The sequence below is a fragment of the Solea senegalensis genome, linkage group LG13 (genome assembly GCF_019176455.1).
Source record: "Solea senegalensis isolate Sse05_10M linkage group LG13, IFAPA_SoseM_1, whole genome shotgun sequence".
Classification (NCBI taxonomy): domain Eukaryota; kingdom Metazoa; phylum Chordata; class Actinopteri; order Pleuronectiformes; family Soleidae; genus Solea; species Solea senegalensis.
The window spans coordinates 3,090,320-3,107,321 of NC_058033.1; the positions used below are offsets into that span (position 1 = coordinate 3,090,320).

A 17,002-nucleotide genomic window follows, 5' to 3' on the forward strand; every position below is an offset into this window, starting at 1 on the left:
TGTTCTACTTGAAGCTCTTACTTACTTCTAGCTCTTATATGTACCCAAATGTTTAAATGCACTTTTGTAAGTCGCTTTGGATAAAAGCGTCTGCTAAATGACATGTAATGTAATGTAATGTAATCTCCCTTCACTCAGTGTTGGCGTTTATACAAATCCCTTGATGATAATAAGTAAAAATAATTTAGTAACATATATTGGTGACATTGCAGTTGAATATCCTTCACCTCTCCCTTCCCTTCCAATCATGTTGGAGATTGAGAACCTATGTAGCCTACAATTATGTTTAATTGAAGTTATATATGTTTGTTTATTGTCACCATTATAGAGACATGGTGGACATAATCTTGATATAAATATTAGAGCTGAAACAATTAATCGATTACTAAATTAATCAACAACTATTTGGTTGAAGCTTTCTTCATAATTAAAACAAGATTTCCGATTGTTTAAGCTTCTTAAATGCGAGTATTTTGTTAATTTCTTTGCTCTGGATAACAAAGAATTTATTAAAAGTGAAGCATTTTGCTTTCTGGACAAAACGAGAAATTTGAGAACATCATAATTTCCCAGTTTGACGAACACGATCAACATTTTTTAGGGTTTTCTGATACTTAATGACCAAACGATTAATCGATTAAACGAGAAAATAATCGACAGATTAATCCATTATGAATATAATCATTAGTTGCAGCTCTAATAAATATAAAAGGCCCTAAAATGTCTATAATGAATTTTGCAAGTTCAGGATGATTTTAAAAATAAATTTAAAAAAAGTAGATAATGTGGTGCAACTTTCAAGACATTTTGTCACTATCACCACAAGCCCTGATATGTTTCAAAATATTATTTACATTTAGGATACACGTCTAAGAGTTAATAATTCATCAGAAAGTAGAACATTCAAGAGCTTTAACAGTTTTTATTGGGGTCAAGTCCAGTTGCTTTTAGCTTTACACAACACCTGAAGATGCAAGATAGATCACTGCATGTCTTCTGACATTTCTTTCCCACAATCATCTAAGATGTAAACTGATCTGTGATAATATACGTGATAATATAGTTGAATTTTGAATTGAAGTATTTGCAGTCTAAGCCTGTAACAGTAGAAAAAATGGCTCTCGATCACATATACTGACTTTCTTGAGTGAATGACACTCACCCGTTTTTTGTCTCTTATTTTGTCTTCTCTCGGTCAGGTCTGCGCGGGGCGATGACCTTTGCTCTCTCCATCCGCGACACGGCGACGTACGCTCGCCAGATGATGTTCTCGACCACGCTCCTGATCGTCTTCTTCACGGTGTGGATCTGTGGCGGGGGCACCATGCCCATGCTCTCCTTCATGAGTATACCGTAAGCCTGGACATCTGCTTGTATCCGTCCATGTGTTTCATCCTGTCATCTGTTTTCTGTGAAAAGTCAAAAAAAGTGCTACCGTTTCTCTTTCAGCGTGGGTGTCGACTCTGATCAAGAAAACGTAAGTTAAAATAAGTAACAATCACCCACATTGTGTCTGTTTTAGAAGTTTTCAAATCAATGCATTGAAAGACCGTCGATCATCATCATCAAAGTTTAAATGTTCTGCTGCTTAACAGAGTTCTGCGGTGTTGGACGGGTCTCAGCGGAGGAACACTAAACATGAGAGTGCCTGGCCTTTCAGGATCTGGTATACCTTTGACCACAAGTATCCTTTGAGCCGTGGTCCACTTATTTGATTTTCTTTAAAACCATAGATGCTGAATTCAGCTTTGAACACCAGAGGGTGCCCTTTCCCAATTTATAGAAACACACTGTAGAAATTTGATCTTTCTGTACAGAACTGCAAGTTTGCATCATGTTTTCACTTAGTGTTTACTGACTTATTCAGCTGTTTATTTGAAAGTAAGTGTGTTTAAATTGTAACGGCCTTGACTGAAGCTCGCTCACCAGCTACCTGAAGCCCCTCCTGACACACAGCGGCCCTCCTCTCACTGCCACGCTGCCATCTTGTTGTGGACCACTGGCACGGTGCCTCACCAGTCCACAGGCCTATGAGGTTCGGACAAAACGCTTCATTTAATACCGTCTATTTAAGAAATGCTCCGTAAATAGCTTATTTGATCAAATGAAGGTCAAACAAAAGTGGGTGAAGGGCAAGAAATGTTCATTATTTCATCGTACACCCTTCTGAACACTGAATGGCTTCACATATAGCATCATTTATAGCAAATAAATGATGCTGTCATTTCTATTTTGATATATTATGCTCCTATATTTTAATATTTATACATTAATGTGTGAAATATTAATTTAACAATACAATAGGGTCTTCTATTAGTCACACTCGTACTGCTAAGCACAGAAACTGCTAATTATTGATACCAAATACAAATATAAACAAATACTAATTTAAATGTCAGTTTTTTGTCTTGATGCCCCGATGTTTTCAAATGAAAAGAAACCAAAGAAATATGAATATTTTTCAATAACTTTTCTGTGTGAAATGATCACAGCAGCAACACGTAACAGTGCCATCTAGTGGAAAAAAACATGTTTTTCTCCACATGCCAAATATGGCCAAAATGACAACATCTGGGGGAGAGTACTAAAAATTACTAATACCAAGGCAGAAGCTCAGATTGACACCCAGATATAATAAATAATAAAATGCATTTATGATGCTTTAATGGAGGTGAGATCAAAAATAAAAAATACACAATCTTGCCAAAATTCATGCCATTCATGCATGACCACAGCCAAAATGATCACAAAATATGAATGAAACAGTCCCTATGGGTAAAGGAGATACAAAGCAATGGTGCCATTCATGTTTGTTTACTAGTTGCTATTTTCAATAATTATCTTAAAAGGAAATTTGAACTCATCTGGTGTTAAATGGAGCCATTTGTGTTGGGATTGCAAATCTGTTCCCATAATCCCAAACTGCTTCCTGATGTCATCCAACTTGGCCTTACTTTGATTGAGAAACCCTAGAAAAAAGTGACAGAAATGACATGCTGTGCATTAAAATTCAAGATTTTACATCATCGTCTACTTCTCTCCTTTTCTCTCCTTGCTCCAGAACGAAGGTCGCCTCCACGACGACGACTCTGACTTTGTTCTCAACGACGCCAACGTGAGCTGCATGTACGCCGACGTCACCGTCAGCACCGACGCATCCGGATCCCACACCATCAACCGCAAGCGCTCGTCCACCGCCAGCACCGGGTGCGGCCCGACTGACGAGGGACTGGATCAGGATCTCGCGCTGGCGGAGCACGAAGTGGCGATCAGGGGCACACGTCTGGTCCTGCCGATGGACGACCCGGTGGAGCTGCCGACCACCGTCACGCTGCCCCCGCCGCCGTCCCCGCCTCACTCCGACCCTCGCAGGCACAGACTGTGAGAAGCCTCACACACTCAAATCACCTGAACTGAATTCACAAGAGATCGACGTGTTATTTGGTTTGTTTGGATGTTTAAAATGAACTGTTTTAATTGTTCCTACTGTCTAACATTTTTAATATTGTCTCGCCATTTAGGTGGATAACTTAAATCTTCAATGTGAATGCACTACATGTAAGTTAAGGTACTGTAAATTACAAGCACCTGAAGTCTGTCGGCTTGCCTATAAATATAAACCATTTAAGGAGGCAGGATAAGAGGAGAAGTTGTGTAGGGCTGCAACTAACAATTATTTTCATAATCGATTCATTATTTGGTCTGTATCTTGTTTTCTTCTCAAACTACAGGTTTTCAGTTTTATGGATTTCTTTTTTTATGGAACAGAAAACAGAAAAAATTCACATTTAAGAAGCTGAGAAATCACTCAAACTGATTAATCCCTTATCAAAATAGTTGACCATGTGTTGCAGCTCTCCTCTCAAGTTTTTACTCCTGTGGCAATATGCCATTTTTTTGTTTTATCTGTGCTCCGTGTTGTCAGCCCTACACGGGTGTTTTAGAGCCTCAAATATGTCGACAAAGTGTATTAGTCTAGATTAAATTATAGAAAAGATTAAGCAGTTTCCTGCATTAAATTCCTGACCGGCTTTCTATTCAGCCACGACTCCACCATCTGCTGTGAATGAAAGTCTCTGTAAACATGTTCACTTCCATTCTTGTTATCCGTAGTAGAAGTACTTGGAAAAAAAGAGTTGCAGAGGAGAGAGTCCGCTTCCTGTTTACATCTGTGATATGTGGACGCAGATAATACTTCTGATACGGAGCTCGATACTTATCTCTGATAACACGATAGTATGGATGTGGTTTAAACCGGTTCGATATGCAGGTTTCTCTGTGGCGATAAAATGTCCAGGATCTGTTTAGCTTCTGTCAAATATTCTACAGTAGGTAGCGTTTTTACGGCAGTGTCAGCTAAACCCTGAGACTTCTCTCGTGGCTCATGTTAACTCCAGTCATTCGCTCAGTTGTCGCTTGTGTTATATTTTATTTTTTTTGTCAAGCTAAAACATGCTTTTCTTTATGAGGCTATGAACAAAATGTTACCTTATTTGGCTGGAGACGTTAAAATAAATGAATTGATTTTTAAAGACAATAATCTTTAAGTTGCAGTTGTAAACTACTGTAGATACTCAATGACCAAAACATTGTCCATCTTGCTCTTCAATGTTAGCATTGCCAACATCTTCTCTTCAGTTAGTCTTTTTGGTGTATTTATTTAACACAACATGATTGGTTTGTGCGTGATTTATTTGTTTGTTTATTTATTTATTTATGTATTGTTTTGCAATGTAACATAGACTGGTCAGTGGTGGGAGGTTGTCTTATCGGCACTAAATGAAGGTATGTGGTGTAGCAGGGAGGTGGATATTCATCATTCCCGAAGTTTGTCCTTTTCTCATACTGTAGCAAAATGCTTCTACTTTATACTTGGAAACGAGAGCTTCCGTCTTTGTGTGTGTTTGTGCGTGCGTGCACCTCTTAAGGCATAAACACTGACCTTGTCAGGACCAGTAGTCCTCATGGAGACCAAAACCTGGTCCTTATGAGGCAGAAGGAACTGGTTAAGTTCAGGGCTAAGATTTGAATTGTGGTTGAGATTAAGGTCAGGCATTAGCTGGTTATGGTTGAGGTGAGGGATAACGATTTGTTTGGGCTGTCCTAATGAATGGAAGTCAATGCAAGTCCTTTAAAGCCATGGTTCTCAAACTGGTACGTGTACGCAAGCTTCCTCTGGTGGTACTTGGAGTGGAGCTGAGGAATTTCTGTGTGTGGAAAATGACACGAACAACAAAAAAATGTAATAATTAGTGTCACCTTATCTCTGAAGTATGTGAGGATGAGAGAGAAATATCTTTTTGGGAATAAATCTGCCTCCTGTGAAAAGTCCATAGCTGACTTTGCTCAGACTGTTTACGCCACTGTATTTTAACGTGAGTGATAACGATGTTATTTCAAGAGGTCAATATTTTCCTCAGGTGGTACTTGGTATAAGAAGTTTGAGAACCACTGCTTTAAAGGATAGCTATGTGATCCTGTGTGTGTGGCTGATATGGCCAAATCTACTGATGTGGATTTTAGGGCTAATATATGTTTCTGGATTTTCTCACATCATCTGAATTTGTTTCTTTCCTCAGAAACTGTTTATTTTTTTTATTTTTTTTCATGTTGTATCATTAAAGATGACTTTTGAGGGCTGGCTGAACTGTTTTAAAATTTAAAAGTGCCTATTCTGAAATGAAATCATCTATTGTAGATGTGTATATATTTGATTTGCTTGTGTGCACAATGATGATGTTTGTGTGTGTGTGTGTGTGTGTGTGTTTTAATGACACAGATGTCAAATGTATTCTCAGTTGGTCTCTACCTGCATTTGACTGTTTGTTTTATGTGTCCTGAAGAGTGAAAACTAAAATATTGTACTTACATTAATGGAAAATGACACTCAATATTTTGGCTGCAGCTATCATTTTATGAACAGCATGTTTGTGAACAAAAAAAAAAGCATATACTGTATGTGTGTGATTCTTAATTAGAAGGTGAAATTGAATTTTGACGAAGGGACAGGAAGTAGCAGAATGTCTTTTGTTTAGATTTTTTTTGTTGGCAACCACACTCATCTACTCTGTCCCCCATTTCACATCCAAATAACATGTTTATTTTGATTGTGTTGTCATCTTAATCTTCATGCAGTATTTCGTAATGAATCCTAGATCACATTTACACTTGACTTATTTTTTGTCCGTATTTGACCCATAAACATTTTTGTTTATATAGATTGAAGAATCAGTTCTAATCTTACACACACACACACACACACAAAAACTGTTTAAACAACAGTTGTGTATGTGACAATAGATCTGTATGTGAATGTTTTTTTGTAAATGTGAACTCATGTTGAGGGGTAAATGGATCTCAGATTTAACAGATTTCCCCCCGTGTCGTCCTGAACTTACTAATGTTGTATCCTCATTCAGACATCTTGAGGTGACCTGGAAATAAATAAAACAAAATCTTCCATTTGACATGTTTTTACTCCAAGTCCAACATTCAATTACATGTGTCTGAGATTGTTTAGTGTTTGAATTACATATTTAGTTACTTAGTTTTAGATTTATTTCTGTTTTTGATATTAACAAAATATCAAATAAAGAACATCTATAAAGTCTCCAACAGAGGGCCCCATCGCGCACAGTCAAGACTGACACGGCTTCACATCACAATAATAGTGTTAATAATCATTGAAAATGAGAACAGTGCTGATGTTTAGCCACAGGGTGGCGCAGTTATTACATGAAGAGTCGATCGTGAGCTGCGATCGCGAGCTGCTCATTTCAGCCAAGAGGATCAGGTTGTTTTAATGGAGAGCTGTGAAGAATACAAAAAGTGATCACAGCCAAATATGACAAGAGATGAGGCCAGAGCCTTCCAAAGGCATAAGCGAACTAAGCGGCTGATGAGGGTCCCGTGACCACCAGGGGGCCCCAAGAGCAATTCAGTAAAGTAAAAAAAATCTTTTTTTTTTTTTTTTTTTGCGTGTGAGTGATGACACATATCAGTGTCCTTGGGGGAATAAAAGCAGCGAAACACAGTGAATTTAAGTTGAGACTTGATTCGGAGTGAAAACACAGCTGAGAGCAGCCCCGCGTGTGTGTGCGTCAGTCCAGCAGGTGGCAGCATTTCCTACAGGTGGGTGTTTTTTTTCTTCTATGTTTTAGCAAAAATGTTTTGAAATAACAACAATTTCAGCTGCCATTTTTCTTTGATTTTTCCAGCGAGGACATGAACGTTGATTAATTACAGGTGGAGCAGCTCCTGCACTAAGACACACTGATTTAAAAGCCTTTGTGTACTCTCCATGACTTGGTACATTCCACTCTTCCCCTCTGAGTCGATCTACCTGGAATGTTCCACTTCCTTTCTCGGAGGCGGAGCTTCTTCTACGCAGAGCCAGAAACGGGAAACGGACGAGGAGCAGTGGGAACAAACATGTGGACACTCGTTTGGTAATTGCTGTTTAAAAATGACCCACACATTTCTTAGATTCTCTGTTGACATCTGCTGTTTACATCTGACCACAGGTGTTCAGATTACACCTGCTAATGCTAACGTGACGTCACTGCTCCACAGCAAACACACGATTAAATGTGAACTTTCCTACTATAGTATGTCATCAAAAACGTTAAAACATAAATTCTCCACATGTCCTCAAAGAGCTGTCCAAAACTTCAAAGAATGTCCTCAACAAAGAATGTCAATAGACCATTCAAACTGTTCAGAATGACTAGCTAGTCTGGCCACTAGCAGGTTAGCTGCTGCTCATGTGACGTCACTGCTCCACAACAAACGTGTTTTCAAAAAACGGACTTAGTGTCAAATATATAATTATATAGTATGACGTCAACAACTGCCTTAATGCTGTCAAAAAGTGTCCTAGTACAGTATGTCGTAAAAAAAACCTGTATATTATTTAGTAAACTATCCAATTGTAAACTCTCAAAAATGTCACTTTACCATTAAAACTGTTCAGAATGAGTATCTAGTCTGGCCAGTAGGAGGCAGGTTAAGTTAAAAAAACTGTTGAGGAGCAGTGGTTTAGTGGAATTTCAAAATAAAAGTGTCCGTGTTGATATGGACCAATATATAGTTGACAATAAAAAGGTTTTCATGTATTTTCCTCACATCTTCACTTATTTACTGCAGTGAACACATTTGAACACTTTAAAGTGGACACTGCTTTTTCTCATCATGTCCTCCGACTGAACATCTGCAAACAGCTGCAGTTCATGTGTTTTCTAGCGTGGTTGAATGAGGTAATTGTCGTTAGAATTTAGGGCAATAAGAAAAAAAAACAAAACAAGCCATGACTTTACAGTGAAGAGTAAAAATATTGAGATTTTACAAATGTTTACAGGATTTTTAAAGTCTTTGTAACTCATCTACAGCTTCGTTTGGACCAGGACCAGGAGCCAGGAGCCAGGACCAGGACCAGGACCAGGACCAGGAGCTGGAGGAGGACAAGGAGCAGCGGTGTGTGGTAACTGGTGCTTAAAAATGATCCACACATTTCTTAGATGTTCTGTTGACGCTCTGTTCACGCCTGCTGTTAACATTCGACCTGAGAGATCCGATCACAGGTGTTCAGATTACACCTGCTAATGCTAGTGCTCATGTGACGTCACCGCTCCACATGTAAACACACACATACACACACACACACACACACACACCTTTCATTTCATTTCTCTTCACATACAAATGATTTTGTCTTCTGATCGTTACAGAAACACACAAAGAATCTAGGAAATGTTAATGTTATTATTTTCTCCATTAATCGAGTGTTTGTTTGGGCCAGAAAATGTTTGACAAATGTTGATCCGTGTTTCTCAAACCTGGAAATGATGATTCTCAAATGTCTTCTTTTTATCCACAAACCAAAAATGATTCAGTTTTAATTATTTCTTTGTTATTATAATAATGATGATAATAATAATAATAATATATAACGCCCATATATCAGAGTGCAGTCATTAGTCATAGCAGCAGACCTCGCACATATCCCATAAAACTTTTCAAAGCCAATATCTGCCCATAACGATAATATCGTGCATCCCGACACATTTCCATGTCAGATGTAAACTAACAGCAAACTAGTGTTTTTTAAAGAATGAAATCAAGCTTTCTGATTTTACAGCTTCTTAAATGGCAACATTTTATAACGTTTTATTTGCTCCATAAAAACAAAGAAATCATTCAAACTCAATCATTTTTGCTTTGTGAACAAAAACAACACGTCTGACAACATCATTTTCAATTTTAAAAAACCCTCATCAACATTTGAGCACATTTTATGCACCAAACCATCACTCTTTCACCCGGCATTTCATCACCTCACACGGACGATGTTAACAGCACTTGTCAACAGAGCCTCTGTTTAATGTGTGCACGTCATTTTTACATTGTTAACAGGTGAAAACTATGGAAGACACAAAGTCACAAAATTCAATCAATAAATACACCATTAAATAACGACTTAAATGTGCCATTCATTCATATTGGAATTAAATACATACACGTCTTATTAAATGTAACATTCATTAATTAAAAAAACAATTCATTTGATGTAAACAAAAAAAAACAAACAGAATTACTTGACTATTTAATGAATGATTTCATGGTTCTGTGTTGCAGTGCATCATCAATTGATTTGATGCTGATGGGTGACACATCAAATCAATTCATCATGCACTGCAACACAGGACCATGGAATCATTCATCAAAAAGTCAATTAACTCTATATGTTTGTTTGTTTTACATCAATTTGTTTTTTTAATGAATTAATGCCACATTTAATAAGACATTTATGTGATTAATTCCAATATGAATGAATGAGAGGCACATTTGAGTCATTATTTAATGGTGTATTTATTGACTGAATTTTGCCACTTGCACTCCTCCATAGTTTTCACCTGTTAACAATGTAAAAATGATGTGCACACATTAATCACACAGAAGCCTAATTGATGTGTTGATCATTTTTAAGCATCAGTTACTGGACACCGGTACCCTGACTGTGTGGTCAACAGTCCAGAGAGTGGACCCCTGTCAATTTTTTAAATGTTTTTATGGCTTTTTTTTGGCCAAAAATGTGAAATAAAATGATATAACCCCCTCCTGTCATCTGTGTGGGGGGCCGGGGGAGCACAGCCCAGCCCCAGCCCCCCACCATTACAGTGGGAGCGCACGCGTAGCTTGGCCCCGGGGCCAGGCATTCGAAGCGTCTGGATTTGAACCAGCCACGGCCGGACTGGCACAACCTTGCGGTTGCGGACAAACCCACCACACCACGAACCCTACTACGTTTTGGAGAAGAGCTCTTGGCGGTTTTGAATTTTCACTTTGGATGTGGAACCTTAAACCTTGGAGTATAAAGGAATTGACCTCTCAACGTCAGGATTGAAAGGCAGCTCTCTAACCAGTTGAGCTAACTGTTCACCTGTTCCTTATGTTTTCTCAGACTTATTTACTCGCTGCGTTGACTATTGTGCATAAAAAGTTGCTTCATCTGAGATTCGAACCTCTGACCTCAGGAACTCTAGTCTTTGACTTAAACATGTGAGCTATATGACCTCGCTGGTGTGTGCCAAACTTTGGAAGTCTTTCAATAATAGATTACCCATGACTTCAAAGACCTCAGACTGATGAGATATTTAAGGATGTCTGTCCGGCATTCTTGGCCTGATATTTGGTGTAGTGGTTAGTGCTCTTGCACTACTTTCTTTGAAACAAGAAGACCTGGGTTCGAGACCCACTTGGAACAAGCATCTTACTGTGTGGAGTTTTTCATGTTCTCCCCGTGTGTGCGTGGCTTTTCTCCGGGTTCTCTGGCTTCCTCCCACACTCCATCAATCGTCTACTGCGTTGTCCTCCACTGAAGGGACTCAGTGCTAAGCTCAGCTGTCATAGGGTGATAGGCAGGATAACCGTGGATTGTTCACTGCTGTATTCAAAACATCCAATACAGTGATGAGGTCAGTTTCCACTTGAACATTCACTTCAGGTAAGATTCGAACCCCTGACCATAAGGATGCCAGTCCTTGTCTGAACCATGTGAGCTATTTGTGTTTGCATGCTTTCCTGTCCAATTTGGAAGTCTTTCAATAATAGAACTCATGACTTCAAAAAAACGTCAGACTGATGAAATATTTAAGAACGTCTATCCTTCAGCATGCACAACGTGGTTGGTGTAGTGGTTAGTGTGCTTGCCTTTGAAACAATAAGACCTGGGTTCGAGCCCCACTTGGAACAAGAATCTTTGTGCATGGAGTTTTTCATGTTGTGTGCATGGCTTATCTCCGGGTTCCTTCCACAGTGCAACAACATGCAATATGGGGATTAGGTTAATTGGTCACTCTAAATTCACCAACTGAAGCTGAGTTCCGTGAAGTCATGGGTAATCTGCTCAGAGTTGTAAAGCTCTGAGAGTGAATGTGTTGAGAGGTTGTTTGTCTCTTAAAACACCATGCACAAAGATTCTTGTTCCAAGTGGGGCTCGAACCCAAATCCCCTCGCCTCGAAATCAAGAACACTAACCACTAAACTACCCAAGTTGCCCATCTTGGGGAACAAACGTTCTAAAATATTTCATCAGTGTAACGTTTTTATGAAGTCATGGGTTCTATTACTGAAAGACTTCCAAATTGTGTGAAAAAGCATACAAGGCCAAATAGCTCATGTGGTTCACCGCCAGACTACGGTTCCTATGGTCAGGGGTTCGAACCTTACCTGAAGTGGATGTTTAAGCGGAAATTTACCTAATCCTCGTATTGCATGTTTTGAATGGCCTGGCGAACAGTCCAGGGTGAACCCCGCCTATCACCCTATGACAGCTGAGCTTGGCACAGCACCCCCCGCGACCCTCCAGTGGAGGACAAAGCTGTTGATGATTGATGGAGTGTGGGAGGAAGCCAGAGAACCCGGAGAAAAGCCACGCACACACGGGGAGAACATGAAAAACTCCACACAGTAAGATGCTTGTTCCAAGTGGGTCTCGAACCCAGGTCTTCTTGTTTCAAAGAAAGTAGTGCAAGAGCACTAACCACTACACCAAATATCAGGCCAAGAATGCCTGACAGACATCCTTAAATATCTCATCAGTCTGAGGTCTTTGAAGTCATGGGTAATCTATTATTGAAAGACTTCCAAAGTTTGGCACACATCAGCGAGGACATATAGCTCACATGTTTAAGTCAAAGACTACAGTTCCTGAGGTCAGAGGTTCGAATCTCAGATGAAGCAACTTTTTATGCACAATAGTCAACGCAGCGAGTAAATAAGTCTGAGAAAACATAAGGAACAGGTGAACAGTTAGCTCAACTGGTTAGAGAGCTGCCTTTCAATCCTGACGTTGAGAGTTCAATTCCTTTATACTCCAAGGTTTAAGGTTCCACATCCAAAGTGAAAATTCAAAACCGCCAAGAGCTCTTCTCCAAAACGTAGTAGGGTTCGTGGTGTGGTGGGTTTGTCCGCAACCGCAAGGTTGTGCCAGTCCGGCCGTGGCTGGTTCAAAGCCAGACGCTTCGAATGCCTGGCCCCGGCGCCGGGGCCAAGCTACGCGCGCGCTCCCGCTGTAATGGTGGGGGGCTGGGGCTGGGCTGTGCTCCCCCGGCCCCCCCACACAGATGACAGGAGGGGGTTATGTCATTTTATTTCACATTTTTTTTGAACAAAAAAAAAGCCATAAAAACATTTAAAAAATTGACAGGGGTCCACTCTCTGGACTGTTGACCACACAGTCGGGGTACCGGTGTCCAGTAACTGATGCTTAAAAATTATCAGCACACCAATTAGACTTCTGTGTGTTTAATGAGTGCACATCATTTTTACATTGTTAACAAGTGAAAACTATGGAGGAGTGCAAGTGGCAACATTCAATCAATAAATACACCATTAAATAATGACTCAAATGTGCCTCTCATTCATTCATATTGGAATTAATCACATAAATGTCTTATTAAATGTGGCATTAATTCATTAAAAAAACAAATTGATGTAAAACAAACAAACATATAGAGTTAATTGACTTTTTGATGAATGATTCCATGGTCCTGTGTTGCAGTGCATGATGAATTGATTTGATGTGTCACCCATCAGCATCAAATCAATTGATGATGCACTGCAACACAGAACCATGAAATCATTCATTAAATAGTCAAGTAATTCTGTTTGTTTTTTTTTGTTTACATCAAATGAATTGTTTTTTTAATTAATGAATGTTACATTTAATAAGACGCGTATGTATTTAATTCCAATATGAATGAATGGCACATTTAAGTCGTTATTTAATGGTGTATTTATTGATTAAATTTTGTGACTTTGTGTCTTCCATAGTTTTCACCTGTTAACAATGTAAAAATGACGTGCACACATTAAACAGAGGCTCTGTTGACAAGTGCTGTTAACATCGTCCGTGTGAGGTGATGAAATGACGGGTGAAAGAGTGATGGTTTGGTGCATAAAATGTGCTCAAATGTTGATGAGGGTTTTTTTAAATTGAAAATGATGATGTTGTCAGACGTGTTGTTTTTGTTCACAAAGCAAAAATGATTGAGTTTGAATGATTTCTTTGTTTTTATGGAGCAAATAAAACGTTATAAAATGTTGCCATTTAAGAAGCTGTAAAATCAGAAAGCTTGATTTCATTCTTTAAAAAACACTAGTTTGCTGTTAGTTTACATCTGACATGGAAATGTGTCGGGATGCACGATTTTATCGTTATGGGCAGATATTGGCTTTGAAAAGTTTTATGGGATATGTGCGAGGTCTGCTGATATGACTAGTGACTGCACTCTGATATATGGGCTTATTATTATTATTATTATCATCATTATAATAATAACAAAGAAATAATTAAAACTGAATCATTTTTGGTTTGTGGATAAAAAGAAGACATTTGAGAATCATCACTTCCAGGTTTGAGAAACACGGATCAACATTTGTCAAACATTTTCTGGCCAAAACAAACACTCGATTAATGGAGAAAATAATAACATTAACATTTCCTAGACTCTTTGTGTGTTTCTGTAACGATCAGAAGACAAAATCATTTGTATGTGAAGAGAAATGAAATGAAAGGTGTGTATGTGTGTGTTTACATGTGGAGCGGTGACGTCACATGAGCACTAGCATTAGCAGGTGTAATCTGAACACCTGTGATCGGATCTCTCAGGTCGAATGTTAACAGCAGGCGTGAACAGAGCGTCAACAGAACATCTAAGAAATGTGTGGATCATTTTTAAGCACCAGTTACCACACACCGCTGCTCCTCGTCCTCCTCCAGCTCCTCCTGGTCCTGGCTCCTGGCTCCTGGTCCTGGTCCAAACGAAGCTGTAGATGAGTTACAAAGACTTAAAAAATCCTGTAAACATTTGTAAAATCTCAATATTTTTTACTCTACACTGTAAAGTCATGGCTTGTTTTGTTTTTTTTTCTTATTGCCCTTAATTCTAACGACAATTACCTCATTCAACCACGCTTGAAAACACATGAACTGCAGCTGTTTGCAGATGTTCAGTCAGAGGACATGATGAGAAAAAGCAGTGTCCACTTTAAAGTGTTCAAATGTGTTCACTGCAGTAAATAAGTGAAGATGTGAGGAAAATACATGAAAACCTTTTTATTGTCAACTATATATTGGTCCATATCAACACGGACACTTTTATTTTGAAATTCCACTAAACCACTGCTCCTCAACAGTTTTTTTTAACTTAACCTGCCCCCTACTGGCCAGACTAGATACTCATTCTGAACAGTTTTAATGGTAAAGTGACATTTTTGAGAGTTTACAATTTTTTTAATATAAACATACAAGTTTACAAAATAATATACAGGTTTTTTTTTTTACGACATACTGTACTAGGACACTTTTTGACAGCATTTAGGCAGTTGTTGACGTCATACTATATAATTATATATTTGACACTAAGTCAGTTTTTTGAAAACAGATGTGTTGAAAACACACGTTTGTTGTGGAGCAGTGACGTCACATGAGCAGCAGCTAAGCTGCTAGTGGCCAGATTAGCTAGTCATTCTGAACAGTTTTAATGGTCTATTGACATTCTTTGTTGAGGACATTCTTTGACGTTTTGGACAGCTCTTTGAGGACATGTGGAGAAGTTATGCTTTAACGTTTTTGATGACCTACTATAGTAGGAAAGTTCACATTTAATCGTGTGTTTGCTGTGGAGCAGTGACGTCACGTTAGCATTAGCAGGTGTAATCTGAACACCTGTGGTCAGATGTAAACAGCAGATGTCAACAGAGAATCTAAGAAATGTGTGGGTCATTTTTAAACAGCAATTACCAAACGAGTGTCCACATGTTTGTTCCCACTGCTCCTCGTCCGTTTCCCGTTTCTGGCTCTGCGTAGAAGAAGCTCCGCCTCCGAGAAAGGAAGTGGAACATTGCAGGTAGATCGACTCAGAGGAGAAGAGTGGAATGTACCAAGTCATGGAAAGTACACAAAGGCTTTTAAATCAGTGTGTCTTTGTGCAGGAGCTGCTCCACCTGTAATTAATCAACGTTCATGTCCTCGCTGGTAAACTAAAATAAAAATGGCAGCTGAAATTGTTGTTATTTCAAAACATTTTTGCTAAAACAGAGAAGAAAAAAAACCCCCACCTGTAGGAAATGCTGCCACCTGCTGGACTGACGCACACACACACACACACACACGGGGCTGCTCTTAGCTGTGTTTTCACTCCGAATCAAGTCTCAACTTAAATTCACTGTGTTTCGCTGCTTTTATTCCCCCAAGGACACTGATATGTGTCATCACTCACACGCAAAAAAAAAAAAAATTGTTTTTTTTTTTACTTTACTGAATTGCTCTTGGGGCCCCCTGGTGGTCACGGGACCCTCATCAGCCGCTTAGTTCGCTTATGCCTTTGGCCGGCTCTGGCCTCATCTCTTGTCATATTTGGCTGTGATGACTTTTTGTATTCTTCACAGCTCTCCATTAAAACAACCTGCTCCTCTTGGCTGAAATGAGCAGCTCGCGATCGCAGCTCAGGTCGACTCTTCATGTAATAACTGCGCCACCCTGTGGCTAAACATCAGCACTGTTCTCATTTTCAATGATTATTAACACTATTATTGTGATGTGAAGCCGTGTCAGTCTTGACTGTGCGCGATGGGGCCCTCTGTTGGGGACTTGTTTTATTTTATTTATTTATTTGAATTAGGACAATGCATATTCATCATGTCAACATAGAGCAACAACGTAAGCATGCCGGAGTTAGCAGAATAGCTAATTTTCATCCGTTGTCCTAAGGCAGGTTAGTACAGTAGACATTCAACAGGACATGATACAAAAGAATACATAAATCACAAGACATTACACATTACAAGTAAACCATAGACACAGACCATAGATAAGTTGCATGTCAGTTAAGATGAAGACTTTGGGGCCCAAGAGAATGGAAAAAAAGAAGAAGTGAATAATCTAACTGTGAGTGCATGTCTGGTTAGTTTTCAACCATTGTTTCAGTGCAATTTTAAACGTTGAATAGGTGTCACAGTTTCTGATTTGGGCTGGTAGCCTGTTCTATGACTGTGTGCCTCTGATAGACCCCACCATTTGGCCAAATTTAGTCCTGTGCCTTTGTACGTTGCAGTCCCCTCTGGTCAATTGTTTTTTTTTTGATGCTGAGAGCAAAATCCGTTTGTCCGTATTTGGTTCAATACAAAAAAGGAAAGGGGGGCGCTGTTTCCATTTTTGTCAAAAATACAGATTATACTTTAGTACCCTGACCTTGACACCCCTGGTATAAAGTATTTGAATTTTTTATTTGTATTATAATGAATTAAAACTAATTTACATCAACCATTAATTTATCATGAACATAATGAAAACATTATAAAAAATAAATAACGTGACAAATTTGTAGAACAATACATATACTAGATATAATAAAATCGAAGACAGAATTTTTTTCCTTTAATCTATTTACATTTATAAATGTTGTATTTACTGTATAAAAAAGCAGATTTAAAATGTATT

General features: G+C 38.8%; 1 protein-coding gene across 1 annotated transcript; it reads left to right on the top strand.

Moving 5' to 3' along the window:
• The first annotated feature begins 1,202 nt into the window (after positions 1 to 1,202).
• On the top strand, positions 1,203 to 6,467 carry LOC122780242 (sodium/hydrogen exchanger 6-like). The gene is made up of 5 exons (XM_044043108.1): positions 1,203 to 1,353; positions 1,450 to 1,477; positions 1,596 to 1,684; positions 1,930 to 2,035; positions 3,062 to 6,467. Exons 1-5 carry the CDS (start codon positions 1,214 to 1,216, stop codon positions 3,383 to 3,385), a joined length of 687 nt encoding a protein of 228 aa, XP_043899043.1. The 5' UTR covers positions 1,203 to 1,213; the 3' UTR covers positions 3,386 to 6,467.
• The last annotated feature ends 10,535 nt before the right edge of the window (positions 6,468 to 17,002 follow it).

Excerpts from the sequence above, each read along its gene's own strand:
- LOC122780242 (XM_044043108.1), top strand. The coding sequence starts at position 1,214 with ATGACCTTTGCTCTCTCCATCCGCGACACGGCGACGTACGCTCGCCAG. Across the intron at positions 1,354-1,449 it reads CTCTCCTTCATGAGTATACC|CGTGGGTGTCGACTCTGATC; the intron begins GTAAGCCTGGAC and ends TTTCTCTTTCAG. Across the intron at positions 2,036-3,061 it reads CCAGTCCACAGGCCTATGAG|AACGAAGGTCGCCTCCACGA; the intron begins GTTCGGACAAAA and ends TCCTTGCTCCAG.